Here is a 17,697-nt window from a genome sequence, read left to right as displayed (position 1 = left end):
CGTGTTGGTCTGCCATAGTCAAAACAAAAAAAATTCCTTCCAGTAGCACCTTAAAGACCAACTAAGTTAGTTCTTGGTATGAGCTTTCGTGTGCATGCACACTTCTTCAGATACACTGAAACAGAAGTTTCCAGACCCTTCTATATAGAGAAGGTGGGGAGGGGTATTACTCAGAAGGGTGGTGGGATTGGGTGATTGGCAGATAGCTGTGATGAGCCTGTTGACGACTCTTAAGGACTGCAATAGGTCTTACAGGAGGAAGCAAGGGGTGAAAAGGTGAAAAATGGCTTTGTCATGTATAATGAGATAAGAATCCAAGGTCTTTGCAACGCTAAATAACATTTAATTCCACATATCCTCATGTGGTTCAAGATTACAATTCTGAATTCTGCCTCGATAACACATTTTATTTGTGAAAAATATTAAAGGCAACATTCAACAAGCTCATTAAGGCAATTTAACTTGAATGTTTTATTTATAGATTTATATCCTACCTTTTTACAGTGTTTCAAGACAGTTAACAGCTAGCTACAAGAAAACATAATCATAATAAACATCACAGCAGCCAGAATGAATAAATCAAACCAGGAGGAGCCAGTAGAAATTCAAAAACAGAAAGAGCAATCCAAATGCCATTAAAAACATCAATATGTTGGTAATAATATATAGCTGAAGTTGGAGTTTGTTGAATTTATTGCGATTTTATAAGTTTTGAAAATGTTTTAAATGGACATTTCTCCCCCAGTACATTTTCGGAGCCTTTTTGGAGACAAATCACTATAGTTTGGAGAAAAGTAACACATTTTGTCAAATCATAGTATGCACTTGTTTTACTACATATAAATACCTTTTGCTGCATTAAAGTCTATAATTATATAATATATAGTAATAATGCCCTCACCTTTAAAAAAGAGTTGATAAAAAACCTATTGTTTTGAAGAACTATGTCGATGAGACTATAAACTGAATAACAAAATGTACGGTAAAATTTTAAAAGGAAATAATGGATTTTAATTTAAAAATGGGTTTTAAGATTTAATTTTTTTAAACTGGGGAGAATATAAATCTCAGGCCTTCTACCCAAATCTAGGAGCCACTCTTCGCAGAATCAGGAGCCTCTCTCTCCCCGCCCACTGGAGCGGCAAAACCCGATTGGCCCCTGGCTGAACGGCCGCTGTCCGTCGCGCCCGCACCAAAGATGGCGTCAAAGGAGTATTCCTTCAGTGTCAAAAATGGCCGCCGCGCAGGAGTCGCTTGACGCCGTGTAAAAGAGGGCGGGTTAGTGGGAAATGAAGTACGACTGCGCAAGTTTGATAAGGAAGAGGGCGAATCTGGGCCGGAGGTACAGGTACCGTCGGAGGGTAGAAGAAGGTGGGCTCTCGATTATTTTCCTGTTTGTAATGATCTGCCTGCGAAAGAGCTTTGTCAGGATTCTCCTCTTCCCACCCACCCCCCGCCCGACTGCAGAATGGTGTCTCCCCATTCATTCTGCCTTAATTGCCTGCTCCATAGAGCTACGTTGGGGTTGACGCGCAAGCACGATTTACCTCCCGGTGGGCGGTGAGTTAGGTGGGTGATGAGTTGGCCAAGATCTCCTGCGCTTACAGGAGTTTCTGCACCGACCCTGCGAGGAAGGCGTGCGCTCCCCTCCCTGGCCTTTTGCCCAGCTGCCTTTCGGTTGAATCGTGCCTTTCCCACTCCCCGTTTGTAACCCAGATGAAGGCTGGAAGTGGACTCACAAAGCCCACGAAAAGCTTATCCAGCAGTCCGCTTGTAAGGTGTCGTAAGAGGTGTGTGTAGATGTCCCCTTTAAGCTCCTGGATGTGGGAGAGGGGCTGGGGCTTGGCTGCATTTAACGACTTGGGCAAAACCTTCTCCCCACAAAGCTCTTCTCACCTGGCAACTCGAGGTGTAATTTCCAGCATGTTGAAAGAGGCATTGTGGCGAAACCCATGTTACCTTTTCCGGCTATTTTCTGCCTCGGTCTAAAATTCCTTGCAAAAGCAACTGAATCTTTCGTTTTGCTATTACTTTCTGTGTTTTGCAGCCCATTCCCTCCCAACTAGACACAATATAGGGTCCCTGGCTGAGAACATAGACAAGGCATTTTGATTGATATGGTGCCATCATTGCTCATGGTACCTTAGAGAGTTATAGATGTAAAAATAGACATTTCCCTGCCTCCAAAGAACTTAAAATAGTCTAGAACAGACAATGAGAAAAATCAACTATCAGTAAAACTTAGGTACGTCAGTCTGATCTTTGCTTGGAAATGCTTTCCACCCCATTCAGTTTCCAGCAGAGGCTTGATTATTAAGTGTTCAAACTGTGTTATGTGCTTTCTTCCAGCAGAAGGTCCATGAATCTCTGGCGGCACAGTTTAGTTTTCTAGCTCAAGCTGCTAAGCATCTGCCGTTTTAGATGTGGGGAAGCATAGTTTGATTCTCAGTAATGTCTCGGCAACATTTTGACTAATGGGTGCATAGACAGAAAAGGCTGCCTACAATATTAGTCAAAGCTATAACTCTACTTTCATGTATGAGGACGTGGTTGCATGTTGCTGAAACACGTCAGCTGATGTGGCTGAAAAAGAAGCGAAACTTCCTAGTTTCATTTTCAGGCTAACTAGCTCTAGAAAGATACCCTGATACTTATTCCCCTTATTTTACATTAATAACGTATTGGGCCCTAACTCTGAATTTAACTAATTTTTGAACTAATTTGAACTAATTTTAATCATCTTGTTCAAGCCACATTGCTAAAATATAAATCTGAGTAAATGTTTCTAAGATTAACTGAGCCCACTTCTGAATACCCAATGTGCCACTTAGTGCAAGGATGTATGTGTTTCATTTTTAGTGATGTTACCTACTAATGCCTTCAAGTTAAGGCAGTGACTGAACCAATGTGCCACTGCTGCAAGAGTTCATCCCTTCTTGTGTCATCTCTGCAAGGTATTGTAGTGCAATTATTTATTTTTAATTCATTTTAAGTTGTGATGTGCTGCTGAAAGAGGACTTGACAATAACCACTCATCTGGGGCAAGTTAAAACAGTGTCCAGGGCAAGATAAACCTGTATGCATTGTTTCCTTGCAATTCAATAAACAGTGCATGGATTGCTCCTCTTCCCTGTTCCCTTCCTGTTATTACATAGGTGGGCAGATGCCTGTGCAACACTCTCTGCACTTGTGATTCCGAAGAACTGGTATTTAGAGGCGCATTGCAGCCAATACAGGAAATAATATACAATCGTACCTTGGTTGTCGCACGCCTTGGTACTCGTACGTTTTGGCTCCTGAACAATTGAAACCTGGAAGTGAGTGTTCCAGTTTTCGAACTTTTTTTGGATGCCTCACGTCCGATGCGGCTTCCGATTGGCGGCAGGAGCTTACTGCAGCCAATCAGAAGTTGTGCTTTGGTTTCCAAATGTTTTGGAAGTCGAACGGACTTCTGGAATGAATTCCATTTGACTTCCAAGGTATGACTATACAGCCTTCATGGGATAGTAGCCATTGATAGCCTTATTCTCCATGAATTTGTTTTATCTTTTTTACATCTTGTGGCAGAAAATTTCTTAAGTTTAACTATGTGTACTGTGAAGAAGTACTTCCATTTATCCTGAGTCTTTCAAACTTCAGCTTCCTTGAATGGCCCCAAGTTCTTGTATTTTGATCAGTTTCAAATAATGGTATGGTTTTACTCCCACGCTGTGTTTTGGGAGTGGGCTACAGGAGCCCACGTGTGCTTCCATTAACCATGATGGATCAGTGGCTATCCTCAAACGGAACAGGTGGGGTAGCCCTCAGCTGGGCAGATGAAACCAGTTGTGCTCTGAGAACAAATGGGGTGTGAGAGCTGTTGATTCAGGTGCAATCCACTGGATTCACTAAACAACTTAGCACCGCAAACATTGTGGCTTTAAAATGTGGGATTACAACAGAAAACACAGTAGTGATGTGGCTGGTCTATAGAGATATATGCATGCTATAGATATGTTACTTTTTAGCAATTCATTCTGCAGCTGTTAGATAGGATGGCTAAACAGAACCACAGTGTTCAGATGTAGAGGGAAGGAATGGCAAATGGTCACTGCTGCCATCATGCCTTGCTCATGAAATTTGATTCAGTACTTGCTATTATTCAGTCAACAGAACACTATTGTGGATACTATTGGAAGCAAAACACAGAGAGAGATGGACCCAAATTAAGAGCTCGTTGTTAATTAGAGTAGGCCTACTGAAATAATGGACCTAAGTAAATTGATTTCATTGAATTTACTCTCAGTATGATTATTGTTGGATATTGGTAACTTCATCCCTTAGATTTGTTCCTTGCCCTTTGCTCTCCTCCTCCCATTGCCTTTGACACACAACAGCTGTTTTTAACTCTACTATGTTAAACTATGTTAACTCTACTATGTTTTTAACTCTACTACGCCAGTGTGGTGTAGTGGTTAAGAGCGGTAGTCTTGTAATCTGGGGGACCGGGTTCGAGTCTCCGCTCCTCCACATGCAGCTGCTGGGTGACCTTGGGCCAGTCACACTTCTTTGAAGTCTCTCAGCCCCACTCACCTCACAGAGTGTTTGTTGTGGGGGAGGAAGGGAAAGGAGATTGTTAGCCGCTTTGAGACTCCTGAAGGGGAGTGAAAGGCGGGATATCAAATCCAAACTCTTCTTCTTCTACTATAATGGAAGGCACACAGGTGAGACTTATCTTCTGCCCACTAAAGCTGTAAATGTAGGCAGTTGAAGGGCTACTTTTGGCATTGGTGATGGCCTTGTTTTTGAGCTGTTCATGGAAACTAGGAGACAGCTCCGTTTTCTGCAGCTGGTGTCTCCATGCAGGTCTCCTAACTATTCCTCACCTCTACACTCTCACCTGAAGCTATGGATACAAGCTAATCTGGGTCTCAAGCAGACAATGAAGAGCATTATAGGCAGCATATAAAAGCACAGTAGGCCCTCCTCTGTCTTCCTCGGCTCTGAAGGCTGCAGCCATCTGATGCCCTGGCTTAGCAAACCTTCTTTGCTACTGTAAGACAGCCTTAGCCTTTAAATCCTATTAGAAATCTCCTTTTGAACCAGAGAGCAAAAACTGCCTGCAGCTGGATTTTTTATTTTTTTATTTTGCCCCAAGCTAAATGGACCTGGTTCTTTTGGTGATGGTAGGTGGGTCAGGAAGAGGAAATGCACTGAATCTAAGAAACTGAACTGCACAATTTTGTTGTCTCTCTGACAGGGGTAATGATGGTTCGGCTCCATCCAAGAACTAGTAGGTGCTGGAGGGAGAGACCCTATTGGAACTGGAGGTGATGTGGGCAGCCCAAGGACTCTGAGTGAGCCACCATGGGTTTCAGGCTGTTGGCTTGCCTCTTCAGCCTGCCTGTTGCAGTGGTCTACGGGTCTCTGTCCCTCTTCATTTCCATTTTGCACAACGTCTTCCTCCTCTACTACGTGGACACCTTTGTTTCTGTATATAAGATTGATAAACTCTCCTTCTGGGTTGGAGAGGTGAGTTTTGAACTTTTTAACAACTTACATATCCTCCCTGGCTCGTGGCATCTTAAAGGCTAAAAATAGTGTATATTTTATGGCACAGCTTTTGTGAATAAGGTTCCTAAACTGTTCATCCTCAGTTGGCAGTTGTCTCTATCTGAAACAGTGGTAAATAGCGAGATTAAATGGCAATGAAGTGTAAAAAGTACAGTGTGTGGTGGCGATTTTACGTCAAACTTAAAATCAAGTAAGTGACCATTCACAAGGGCAGTATTTGATCTGGAGAGCACTGGCATAGAAAAGCTGTTGCTTATCGGTGACCACTTCCGTTATTGTTTGCAGAAGTCTTTAAGCCGGACATTGTTAACTACTAAAATAATAATTATGTCTGCAGCAGGAGGATTGGATGTTGAAGTGGTTTTAACCACAGGCTGTCTCACTGGGTATTCTGTGCTTTTCCTCCAGACTGTGTTTCTGATTTGGAACAGCCTTAACGATCCTCTCTTTGGCTGGCTGAGTGATCGGGCTTTCCTTAGCACGCAACAGTAAGTAGAGCTTTATTTATGTCCTGCATTGAATATTAAAGAGTTCTGAATTGCTATGAAGGGTCAAGGAGACCACTGAAAGAACATGTTTAAATGATTAGTTTCTTTTAACAAGCATATTTCTCTGGAGGCAACTCTCACAACTTTTAACCCATTCAGTTGTACATGTGGGCCTCGTTTTGACTAGCAGTCTGGTTGCCTTTCATCTCGTCCTCCCTCCCTCGTCTGGTACCAATAATGAGTTATATCCTTTTCCTCTTCTTGGAAATGGTGGATACTTGTTTTTATTTCTCTGAATAATGAATTTGCACACTGTGGTGGTGAATTATCCAGGTTTAGCTTCTTTGAGGAAGGGCCAGCATTCAGAAGGTTCCATTTTCAATCCCTGGCATCTCTAGCAAGAACTGGGAGAGACCCTGGTCAGAAACCCTGGAGAGCCCCTGCCAGTCAGGGCAAACAGCACTGAGTTGGGTAGACCAATGGTATGAGTCAGTTTAAGGCCATTTCCTGTGTGCACAATGGCACGGTGTGAGCATTATAAACAGCAAAAGTGGGACCTACAACAGTACACTGCAATGGAGTCTAAGCTTCCAGCCAGTCATGCTCTTTTTAAGGAACTGCTGTTTCTCTCCCCTCTTCTCCTGTTTTCTGGTTTTCTACAGCAGGTAGACAGTGTACTGTGGCCCCTGAGAATGCTCAGTCTATATTGAGCTGTTTTGTGTCCTCATCCCCTTAAGTTTTTTTTTCATTTTTACAAAATTTTGGATTCTTCCAAGCCTGCTGATGCCTCATTCCTGTGGGAGGATGGTGCTATTGCTGCATGAAGGTCCACACTTGAAGAATGAGTTAATAATAATAATAATAATAATAATAATAATAATAATAATAATATTTATACCCTGCCCATCTGGCTGGGCTTCCCCAGCCACTCTGGGCGGCTTCCAAAAAAATATTAAAATACTTTGAGTTTGTGGTATATATGCATGTGTGATGACAATGAAGGGGAGGTGGACCAGTGTCCAGAGTGACAAAGCAAATTGGCTTGCTAGAATGGTTTTGAGAAAACTCTACCTACACACACACACACACACACACACACACACACACTGGTTTAATGGGCTACAAACTTTTAGGCAATCGAAACAAAGCAGGAAGCAGAGTGCTAAACAGTGATGAAAGAGGGTAGCAGAAAGGCGAGGTGAATGGATAACACAAAAGATTGAAGAGGAGGAAAACCACTATGTAATTTTATAGTTGTAGGAGAGGGCCCATCCAATTTTCATGGGCAATGTGTTTCTTCTCTTGTAGGTCTGGAGTGGCGATTTCCACTCCGGAAGTGGTTTTGAAGAGACTCAAGGCCCTGAGCCGCAATGGCCCCCTCTTTGCTATGTCATTCCTGGCTTTCTGGATTGCCTGGGCCACCCCAGGCCTGCAGTTCCTCATCTGCCTCTGCCTGTATGACAGCTTCCTCACCATGGTGGATCTCAACCAGAACGCTTTGCTCGCTGACCTCGCTGTGTCCGCAAAGGACAGGACCGGCCTCAATTTCTACTCCTCACTCTTCAGTGCCATTGGCTCTCTCTCTGTCTTCATGTCCTATGCTGTGTGGAACAAGGAGGACTTCTTCTCCTTCCGGATATTTTGCGTGGTGCTGGCATTTGGCTCGGCAGCTGGTTTCACCCTGGCCACATGGCTCCTGAGGCAGAGGTTTCAGACTGAGGGACACGTGAAGTGGGATGAAAACGCAGCTTTGAAAGAGTGAGTGGCGCCGGGTTGTATAATAACCATTCTCCTTTTAAATATGCTGTCCAATGAGCATAGTGTATTGCTTGTAGGCCAACAGCGGACACTTTAACACGCTGCAAGGTTCTTTGAAACAGCAGGCACAAACATTCCCAAGTTCAGGGAGAGTGATTTGTAAGTAATATGTGTGCAGTTTGGTTACAAAACGAAGCATGCATTTGGGCTTCTTTGATTCATGGTTGATGGGAGGGCAAGGAAGCCATGCCTTCCTAGTGTGATGGAAAGCTTTTACACATTGAATTAGCTACCTACATGTGACCATGGCTTCAGTACCTGGGCTAATGGGATTTTACACTTTCTGGATGTGACTAGCTGGCATAAGCAGTAGGGTCTTGCCGGCAAGTGTCTTCTGGAGTTACCTTGCTTCTTGTTCCTTTCCTCTATCAAGGTTAGGAGCAGTGCCTACTTAGTACTAGCCGTGGTCTTGTTGTCTTTTTAAAAATTGTGCTTTTAAAATCTCTCTCCCTCTGTGTGTATTTTGCAAAGTGAAGGAAAAAAAGCACTGCATATAATTCAATAGATGCTAAGGCCCAGGTGGTCTACAGTATCTCATATGATTAAATATATTTAGTGATAGCTGAGTGCCAGTCTTTGCCCTTGCTCTGCCTGCCTTTCTATGAAAGTGTTAGATTCAGTATTCTGAGATGCAGAAGGATGAAAGAAGGTATTAGTATCCACAGTGTATAGATCTCACAACTGAATGTCCAATGCTGGTAGCAAAAAACTGGGGCAAAATACTGTATCGAACAGTCTGTCGAAATGATTTTCCAAATGTTTCTCTGTAAAAAAAATATGGTTCTGGCCTTCTCTGCTGGAGTTAATTCAGTGATACTAGTTAACCCCTAGTAGTTTTATCCTAATCAATTTTTAATCAAGCATAAATTGTATTTTTATTGCCTTTTGATTTTGTAAACTAGTTCAAAACATATTCTATGAAAAAGACAAAAGGCAGACTTCTCTGGTAAGAACATTAAGAACACAGTGTGATGGTTGTTATTGTTACAGAATCTAAATTGGCTGCGCAATAACATATTGAGTCATTTGCATTCTGCCATTTCAAGAAGATCATTTGTGACTGCCTTGGGACTATCCTGTATAATCTTTTCAAAAGCTCTGTAAGACTGCAAAAGTGACATGCTCAACCAGGTGAAGTCCGTGACCGAATACAGATTTGAACTTGGCACCTTACCCATCACTTGATACTGACTGAAATGTGCCCGTTTGTTCCTCCAGACTGTATATTGACCATCCATCTGTGCAACAAGAGAAGAGAATCACTCTGGCCGAGTACCTCAAGCAGCTCTCTCGACACCGCAACTTTCTCTGGTTTGTCTCTATGAACCTGATCCAGGTAGGTGTAGCATGGGCCCACCTATCAGAGTCCAGGTGGCCTCCCACATGACAGAATAAATCTTTCTTGCTCCTGAGGCCAACCTCCTGCCTATTGTAGCCAATAAATATTTGGCGAGGTGTGGATTAGAATGTGACACTGATCTGGATTTTTGTAGAATGAATTTCACAGGTCAGTCTGCAGCTGATGCACAGGCTTTATCAAAATAGCCTTTGATTTCCTGCACAGGCTCAAAGAAGGGCTTGCATGATGCATGTCTGTGATAAGAATCTGTGTTCTCAGGAAAATCCTTCCCTCTCCCACAGCAAATCAAGGCCTTCTGTTTGAGGAACAGAGCTGGAGCCAGCCTTTCAATGCCTATAGCACAGGGGCAAACAAAGGCTCTCTCTTCACCCCTCATCACTGTCGCTTGGTTGCATGAGGACAGTCCAGAAGGCTATTGGCATCAGCCCTCCTCTTGCCTCCAGGCAGATGCTGATATAGATACAGCCATCCTATGGTGTGGCACAAATGGGATGAGGGGAAATCAGCTGCTTCTGCACCTTAAATGATTGGAGCACAGCCTTTCAGGGTAATTTTGAGAGAGTGTGATGTCAAAGCAGAGCCCACGAGAGAGCATTCCCATTCCTCCCCCCCCCCCAACTGCCTCCCTGTGTCATAGATATTCTCTTCCTGTGCTCCTCTAGAGATTGTTGTGCACTCTGAGCGTCTTGGCACAACACCTCCATTTACCTCCCCACATGGCATGTTTGGTGTGGTTGGAATGAAGATTCCTGTTTTATGGTTTGATACATTACGTACTCTTCTAATTGCCATTTTTAGAGGTCTGACAAATGTCGTCTTTTGTAGGTTTTTCACTGCCACTTTAACAGCAACTTCTTTCCCCTCTTCCTGGAGCACCTGCTGTCTGATCGTATCTCACTCTCCATGGGATCATTTCTGCTTGGTGAGTCCAAGGTTGGGCATAGGAGGGAATGGAGGCTTGATTTCTAGAAATGGACTAGAGAGATCTGCCTAGAAACTGGTGGGGATTTGGGTGGGGAGGATTTATCCAAATTCAGATAAATGCAGCTTCTGTGAAAGAAGGATGAAAACTTGTTGCTGGATCTGCCTCTAGTGTGTTGGTTAGAGAAATCTTAAGCAATGCTAACCAGGATTATTTTACTCCTTGTGTGAGACTAGATCAGCCTTGGCTAACCTGGTACTCTCCAGATGTTTTGAACTACAGCTGGGAGTTGCAGTCCAAAGAATGAGGGCACAAAGTTTTTGAAGGCTGGGCTAGACAGATGGTCTCAAATGAAATTTTATTGTTTCCAACAGAATGCAAGTTTGTTTATTGCTGGTTGCCTGCATTGATACTTCGTTTGTTCCTTGTGACAATAATGAGCCATAGCTGAATGCTTGCTTTCTTTGAACCCATTTGGTTCTTCTCCTTAGGAGTTTCCTACGTGGCTCCTCATCTCAACAACCTCTACTTCCTGTCTCTCTGCCAGAGGTGGGGGGTATATGCAGTGGTGCGAGGGCTCTTCTTCCTGAAGCTGTTGCTCGGTGTGATTATGCTCCTTGCTGGACCAGATTGGATCTACCTGCTCTGCTTCTTCATAGCCAGGTACCCCACTCTCCTGCTAAGGCCCTGGGGAACTGGCCTGGGTATGAACAACAGGCCATGTCCATGGCATTGGGGTAGTTGATTAAGCATGTATTATGAGTCATAGAGCCAAAGCTAGACTCTAGACAGGAGTAGCCAATACCCTCCAGATGTTCTTGGTCCACATCTCCCATCAGACCCAACCATAAAGTCCCAACGGTCAGGGATGGTGAGAATTGTCATTTTTGGAACATGCTTTTGTGTGTTCTGTACTCCACCTTGATAGCTTTCTACTATGAAACTATCTAAATAAAGATTTAAAAAAATTATAGCCCATCAACATCTAGGGCTGGGTTTCACATTCGCTGCTCCTGCTGAACTGTAAATTCTTGGCCGTGTGCTCAGCTGTTTATATCTGCTGAGAATATGTCTATTCTCAGGATCATCCAGAGAGGCAACAGGTGAGTCCTTTATCTTCAGACGGGGTGAGGTGTTAGTTATATGCATGGGCACATGGGAATTAAGATCCTTAAAAACTCAACGTTTGTTGGTTTTTAAATAAAAATCCAGCTTTCGTGAATTTGGGGGATGGACTTTTTTAAAATGTGCTAATCTAGCTAAGAGTTGCTTGTGGTGAAAGCCCATGTGATCCAAGGCAGAACCTTTTTCCATTTGTTTTGTACTACCTCCTTGTAGGTCATACCCCCAAGTATGTAAATAGTAAGTTTTTCTGGTTCTTCTGTATATATTTTGTTTATCTGCAACCCTTTCAGGGTCCGCAGTGCCCGTGTCTGCTGTTAACCTTCCTGTTCTTCTCTTCTCCCCAGCAACCGCGTGTTCACAGAAGGGACCTGTAAGCTGCTGAACTTGGTGGTCACCGACCTGGTAGATGAAGACTTGGTGCTGAATCGAAGGCAGCAGGCTGCCTCGGCCCTCTTGTTTGGCATGGTTGCCTTGGTAACCAAACCAGGCCAGACCTTTGCCCCCTTGATTGGCACCTGGCTCCTGTGTGCTTATACAGGTAGGTGATAGGCTGGGCACATGGCTGAGCAGTGGAATGGGAATTGAGACGACAACAATTGATGGTTTCTCTGACTTCAGAGTGGAGGATAATTGTTAATAATATAGGGGAGGATGTTCATTTGGGACTCCCTACCCCTGCAGGATATTTCTTGGGTGTAGCTTGTACAATCTGTACCCCATCCTGACATGTTATGTCCCTGCTTAGGACACACTGTTCAAGGGTTCAGTTGCTGGAACATGAACTTACCATTAAGGAAGACTGTCTCTCCACAATGGAATGTTCAGTATTTGCTCTGTCTCCAGAGGAGCGCCTAGTGAGCTTGCTACTTGAAGCTGCAGGCTAGGGTGCTTAGTTGTGCACAGATCCTAGTTCCTCAGTACATATAAAGAGCCAAAGGCCCATCTAGTCCAGCTTTCTGCTCTCTCAGTGGCCAGCCAGATGCCCGTGGGAAGCCTGCAAGCAGGACCTGAGCACAACAGTGCTCTTCCCGGTTGTGATTCCCAGCATCTGGCACTCACTCGAACATAACCATCATGGCTAGCAGCTATTGATCTAATTCTCTTTTAAAGCCATTGAAGTTGGTGGCCATCATTGTCTCCTGCGGGAGCAAATCCTACATTTTGACTGTGAAGAGGTATTTCCTTGTCTCTCCTGAATCTTCCAATATTTAGCTCCGTTGGACGGCCCAGAGTTCAAGTAACAGGTGGGAGAAAAACCTTTCTGTGTCCACTTTCTCCACACCATGCCTCCTTTTCACAGAATCATAGAATTGTAGAGTTGGAAGGCACCACAAAAGTCATCTAGTCCAACCCTTCAGTGCGGGAATCATTTGCCCAACGTGGAGCACGAACCATGACCCTCAGGTTCAGAGTCTCATGCTCGACCTCTACCATGTCCCCTCTTACTCTGCAGGCACCTCTATCATGTCCCCTCTTACTCTGCAGGCACCTCTGTCATGTCCCCTCTTACTCCCTTTTCTCTAAATTAAAAAGCCACAAACATTGCAACTTTTCCTCATAGGGGAGTTGCCCCATTCCCCTGATGGTTGGCTGCCTTTTTTGGAACCTTTTCTAGGTGCCTTTTGACTACAGTTTCAAGGGAAAGGATGGTGTGGTGGGGTGGGATGGGATGGGATTTCCACCTCATGTTTCAAGGATGGAGCCCTCCCTCCAAGCAAACTCTCCTAAGCAGCCAAGAAAATGTCGTTCTTGGGGAAAGGTGCTGCCTTCTCCCTTTAAAAAGGAAAGTTCACAAAGATTGCTGCTTCCAGTGAATGGAAAGGAGGCGCCTGGATTTGCGGCTAGCGTAATAGAGGGAAGAAATTAAGAAGAGGTTTCAAGTAGAAATCACAGTGTCTCTTTTGCATGATCAACAGCTAGATTGAAACTGGACGCTCTCAACACTCATAATGTCAACAAGTCCACATTCAGCTTACTCAGCAATTTATGTTCCAGGTTACGACATTTTCCAGCGGGATGCCCTGAGCAATATCGTGAGTGCCCAGCCCAAGTTGGCTTCCAACACAGCCTGGGAACCGACGCTGCGCCAGGGCTGCTTCTACCTCCTTGTTTTTGTCCCCATCACATGTGCATTGCTGCAGCTCCTCAGCTGGTCACAATTCACCCTGCATGGGAGGCACCTCCAGAGAGTGAAAGCTCAGCGCCAGACTTTCACGGAAAGTCAGTCCCAAGAAATCAAGACTGTTTAATTTTCCCGTGTATCAGCAAAAAATGTCACTGATCGTTCTGGACTTCTGCAGAATCAACTCAACAAGGCGTGGGTAGAAGAAAAAGGGCAACTGATACTCTTCTTGGTTAAAGTTGGTGAGTGGAAGCTTTTGAGTTGGCGCTGCCATTACCTGGTTTTCAGCGTCACTTAAAAATGCACCTCCTTACGCAAACTTTTGGAGGAAATTGATTCAGCAAGGCCACATGTAATTGATGAAGGTCACGGGCAGTATTGATATGGTTTGGTTTCTAGTTACTAATGGTTTGGTTCTTTTTTTTTTTCTTGCTCAATTTTCTTTATATAAATATACAAAAGTTAAACACTCTTCCTTGCTTTTGGCAGGTCCATGCCTCTTTCTCCGGCACATGGCAGCAGATACAGATGTTGCCCTCTCTGATCTCCCAAATCCTCCTTGGCTTGCAGCTCCAATATTCTCTGGCTTTGGCTCTTGCTGGTCTCTTGCAGCAGCTACAACTGCTCCACCAGCTGCTTCTCCCTCTCATGGCTCTCTTGGAGCTTCTGGGCTGAGGTCTTGGCCTCCTCACGCAGCTGCCAGTTGAGGGCCCTGACATTCTTTAGCTCCTCGTCTAGGTTGTCCTCCCTCTTGTGGCTGGCCAGGTCCGCATCTGCTCACTCAGCTTATTGTTGACTCCCTCCATCCTGTTCTCCTTCTCTTGGAGCTCCTGGGTCAAGGCCTTGTCCTTCAGCAGCTTCAGCTCCTCCCCCTCCTTTCTGTCTATGTTTTGTTGCTCCTTTTCAATAGTTAGGCACTGGTTCTGCTCCTTATAATTTTGTACTTGGGCCTTAGGGTCCCTGGAGGCCCGCTTCTTATCACCCCCGCCAGCACCAGCAGGAGCAGCAGCTGACTTAGGGGCTGGCGCAGCTGCCGTCCCACGGGATCCTTTGTCATTGACAACTCTGATTCTCTTATTTTGCTGTAATTGTTCTAAATTTTAAAACACAGTATCATAGGCAGTAACCAACTCCAGCAAAGTTTCTGGTTTGCAGCTAAAGCACTTCCATAGTCTTTCAGCCTGTATGGCTGATAGTCCTTTTTGACCAAAGCTTCGTAATAAGCCGTATTTTTTGCTCCATAAGATGCACCTGACCATAAGACGCACCTAGTTTTTAGAGGAGGAAAACAAGAAAAAAATATTCTGAACGAAATAGTGGATGTATGATTTTTGTGGTTCATGCCGTGGCCACAGACATGATATGTGATCTGATGGTGAATTTGGGGTGACCCAATGCAAAAATCCTGAGGATCCTTGTGGATCCGTGCTTTGCAACCACATTTTTGTGCCATTGCAGCCCCACGAAACAGTGGATGCATGATTTTTTTGGTGCAGGCTATAGCCATGAACATGCTATGTGATTTGATGCTGAATTTGGGGTGACCCAATGCAAAAATCCTGAGGATCCATGCTTTTACCTCCCCCCTTCCAAGCAGCCTCCTTTATCGCTAGCGTCCGTTATCTCCCTCCTGATCGCTTGCCGATCAGTTGCTCAGTGGCTTCGTTTCAACACCCCCTTCCCTCTTGTTTGCCTTAGCGTCTTTTCCTTAGCTGGAGCAGTTTTTTGCTCCTCCTTTTCTTCTAACTTCTCCTCATTGCTTGTTTTAGTATTCCTGTCTCCTCTCCTTGCAAGTTCGCTGTCTTTACCTCCCCCCTTTACCTGCACCCTATCTCCCTCCCGATCGCTTGCCGATCAACTGCTCAGCGGCTTCCTTTCAACACCACCTTTCAACACTTTTCAACACAATCTGCTTTTCACCCATGGGCAATTTGGCTCCAGGGACCACGCATTCGCTCCATAAGATGCACAGACATTACCCCTTACTTTTTAGGAGAAAAAAGTGTGTCTTATGGAGCGAAAAATATGGCACCTCCTGGAGTGTCCCCCGCCCCCAAGGCAGGACTGTGTAGGATCCACCTTGAAGAGGTCATGAGAGTGTTAAAAGCTTGCATCTGCTATCTTCAGCCAAAGTTGGTCCAGAAAAAGTCATCACCTTGCCTTAAAAAAGAAAAAAGAAAATTCTTAATATTGACTTGCTGATCATGTTTATTTTTATTCATTCCAGAGGAAGTCACTGGGAAGCTAAGTAGTCAGGTAAAGATGCTGTATGTTACTAACAAGTTGATGGGGAAACGTTGAGTAAACTAGGAGTATCCTGGTACTTGTATCCTCACCTCTTGGGAACTGCATACATAGAGCCTTGGCTCTGATTTGGGTGCTAGATAGTAGGGTTGATACTTTCATCCTTCCCCTCTGCACTGGATTTGATTGTTTGGCATACCTCGCTCCCTGCACCCATCCTATCAGGGCATAGTTTAACTGTGAAAGCCAGAATCTCTTCAAAATGTGACTTGATTCCTTCCAGAAGACATCTGGGTACTCCACTTATAGTACATGCTCACTCTGTGGGGAAACAGCACTCTTCCTTCTCGGAATTTATCCTTTTCAAGAAAACAAGTGTGCCTGTTCTTACACTATCGCAGCCATGGCAGGATTTGTGCTGAAAGCGGGGGGGTCTGTGAGGTGGATGCAGAGCTGTGTCACCAGAAGCTTGGAGGTATACCTGGCCACCAAGTTTTGACGTCACAATGGGCTCAACCTTGAATGAAGCTGTTCCAAGCTGTTCTAGAATGAATTTCTAAAATTTCCCCAAGTCCTGTCCCCCTGGTCAGCATGGCCTGTGGTCAGGGATGATGGGAGCTGTGGTCAAGCATCATCTGGGAAGAGGACACAATTTCCCCATCCCTTCGCTTGGATGAAAGACCAGCCTCCTTTGTCAGGAGACACTCATCCTAGTTTTTCTATGGGACCAGATATTTTTTAAGATTGTAGCTATTATACTTACCAGCACAGGAATCTCCAAGGGCAACTTGAGGCTTATACTTGAGGTACTAGTCATTGTCGTCCCTTTCCTCCTCATGAGCAAAGCAATTTGGAGTTACGCTAGTCCCTACAGAATTGACTTAAGTGGACAAGACCTTGGAGAGTGGTACTATGCACGTGGCTGAGGGGGGGAAATGATGCCTTTTCCGAAGAAATGTCCTGCCCTGGAGGAGAGTTGACAGTTGCAAAACCAAGCTTGGCTGCAGAGTATCAGTCACAGGAAGTGGCCCATCACCTAATGACAAAAAGATTTACTAGACTGTAGATTACGGCCAAGACAGGGAGGAGAGACTTCCTGAGTTATTCCCTCAGGCTCCTAGAGGTAGCAAGTACCTCACTCCTCCTATTGCCTCTACAACCTAGGAAGGGCAAGCAGAATTTCCTCAGGACTGTTCTGCTCTTTCCACAACTCTCTTTTTCTGATGAGTCACCTCTGAGGGAAGCTAGGGGAATGCCAGGCTTCCCTGAAGTTATTCCAGAGCTGAATCTTCTTGGGTCTCTGAGGGATTGAGAATCACATCCTGCCTTCATCAAGCAGTGAAGGAGGAAGGCAGCTGGCTGTGTGAATCAGGGTTCAAGGCCTGTGACCCCCGAGTTCAATAGCTGCCTTCACTGGAATATCCCTCTGCTCTGGGTCCGAGACCCTTCTGGCCGCCGTTGTAGAAAACGGAAGAATCCAGATCTCCTTGGGACCAAATTGCATCCTTCTCTTTGTGTGCCGAAGGAGGTGGCACTTGGAGGGGGTGGGGAAGCGTTCTGAAGTTTCTACAGGCAGTAGCTCAGCCAGCCACTGTAATTGCCATTTCCCCTCTTGATTTGTGAGAGCAATGATGATGAGAAAATGTTTACAGTATCACTTTTGTATCACTCGATGGCTACATTCTAATTTATTTGTCTAATTTAACAAGCCAAGTGCGTTAAAACTTATTTCATTAAAGTGTCTTTCTTTTTAAAGCTATTTTTGTAGTGTGGTGTTTTGGGAATGTACACGGTAATCAAGATGGAGGGCTCTTTTAAAGAGCTGGTGTGAAAAGTTTATCCCCTTGCCAAGCCAAAAATTCTCATGCCTTCAACTATACCACTGAGCACAGCTTGTAGGATGTCCTTACCAGCTTGTAGAGCATCCTTGTTCCTGCAAGCATCTGCTTTTTATTTATTTATTGTGTATTCTATCTCCAAGAATGCCTCGTTTGGTTGGAAAGCCATTTTTACGGCTGGAATGCCCCTTGCTATACAAAAGAGAATCACACCAATTGCTCTGGCA

The 17,697-nt window shown here is 44.6% G+C and overlaps 1 protein-coding gene across 3 annotated transcripts; it reads left to right on the top strand.

Moving 5' to 3' along the window:
• The first annotated feature begins 1,314 nt into the window (after positions 1-1,314).
• MFSD13A (major facilitator superfamily domain containing 13A) lies at positions 1,315-17,391 on the top strand. 3 transcript variants are annotated; one of them, XM_081864004.1, is made up of 10 exons: positions 1,315-1,371; positions 2,860-2,954; positions 5,240-5,511; positions 5,962-6,041; positions 7,350-7,799; positions 9,078-9,195; positions 10,045-10,141; positions 10,633-10,804; positions 11,611-11,804; positions 13,262-17,391. In XM_081864004.1, the coding sequence occupies exons 3-10, from the start codon at positions 5,347-5,349 to the stop codon at positions 13,513-13,515; spliced, it is 1,530 nt and encodes a 509-aa protein (XP_081720130.1). In that variant the 5' UTR covers positions 1,315-1,371; positions 2,860-2,954; positions 5,240-5,346; the 3' UTR covers positions 13,516-17,391. The 3 variants fall into 3 exon arrangements, with proteins under 3 accessions (XP_081720130.1, XP_081720131.1, XP_081720132.1); XM_081864005.1 differs by having other exon boundaries at positions 1,330-1,348; XM_081864006.1 differs by lacking the exon at positions 1,315-1,371 and adding an exon at positions 1,552-1,790.
• The last annotated feature ends 306 nt before the right edge of the window (positions 17,392-17,697 follow it).

This window comes from Podarcis erhardii, assembly GCF_964252035.2.
Source record: "Podarcis erhardii genome assembly, chromosome: 5".
NCBI classification, from domain to species: domain Eukaryota; kingdom Metazoa; phylum Chordata; class Lepidosauria; order Squamata; family Lacertidae; genus Podarcis; species Podarcis erhardii.
This window is presented reverse-complemented; position numbering and strand designations above follow the sequence as displayed.

What these genes read in the sequence shown, in the direction of transcription:
- MFSD13A (XM_081864004.1), top strand. Translation starts at nt 5,347, where the DNA reads ATGGGTTTCAGGCTGTTGGCTTGCCTCTTCAGCCTGCCTGTTGCAGTG. An exon ending in GAAAACGCAGCTTTGAAAGA is followed by an intron (nt 7,800 to 9,077) that starts GTGAGTGGCGCC and finishes TTGTTCCTCCAG; the next exon opens with ACTGTATATTGACCATCCAT. An exon ending in TCTCTATGAACCTGATCCAG is followed by an intron (nt 9,196 to 10,044) that starts GTAGGTGTAGCA and finishes CGTCTTTTGTAG; the next exon opens with GTTTTTCACTGCCACTTTAA.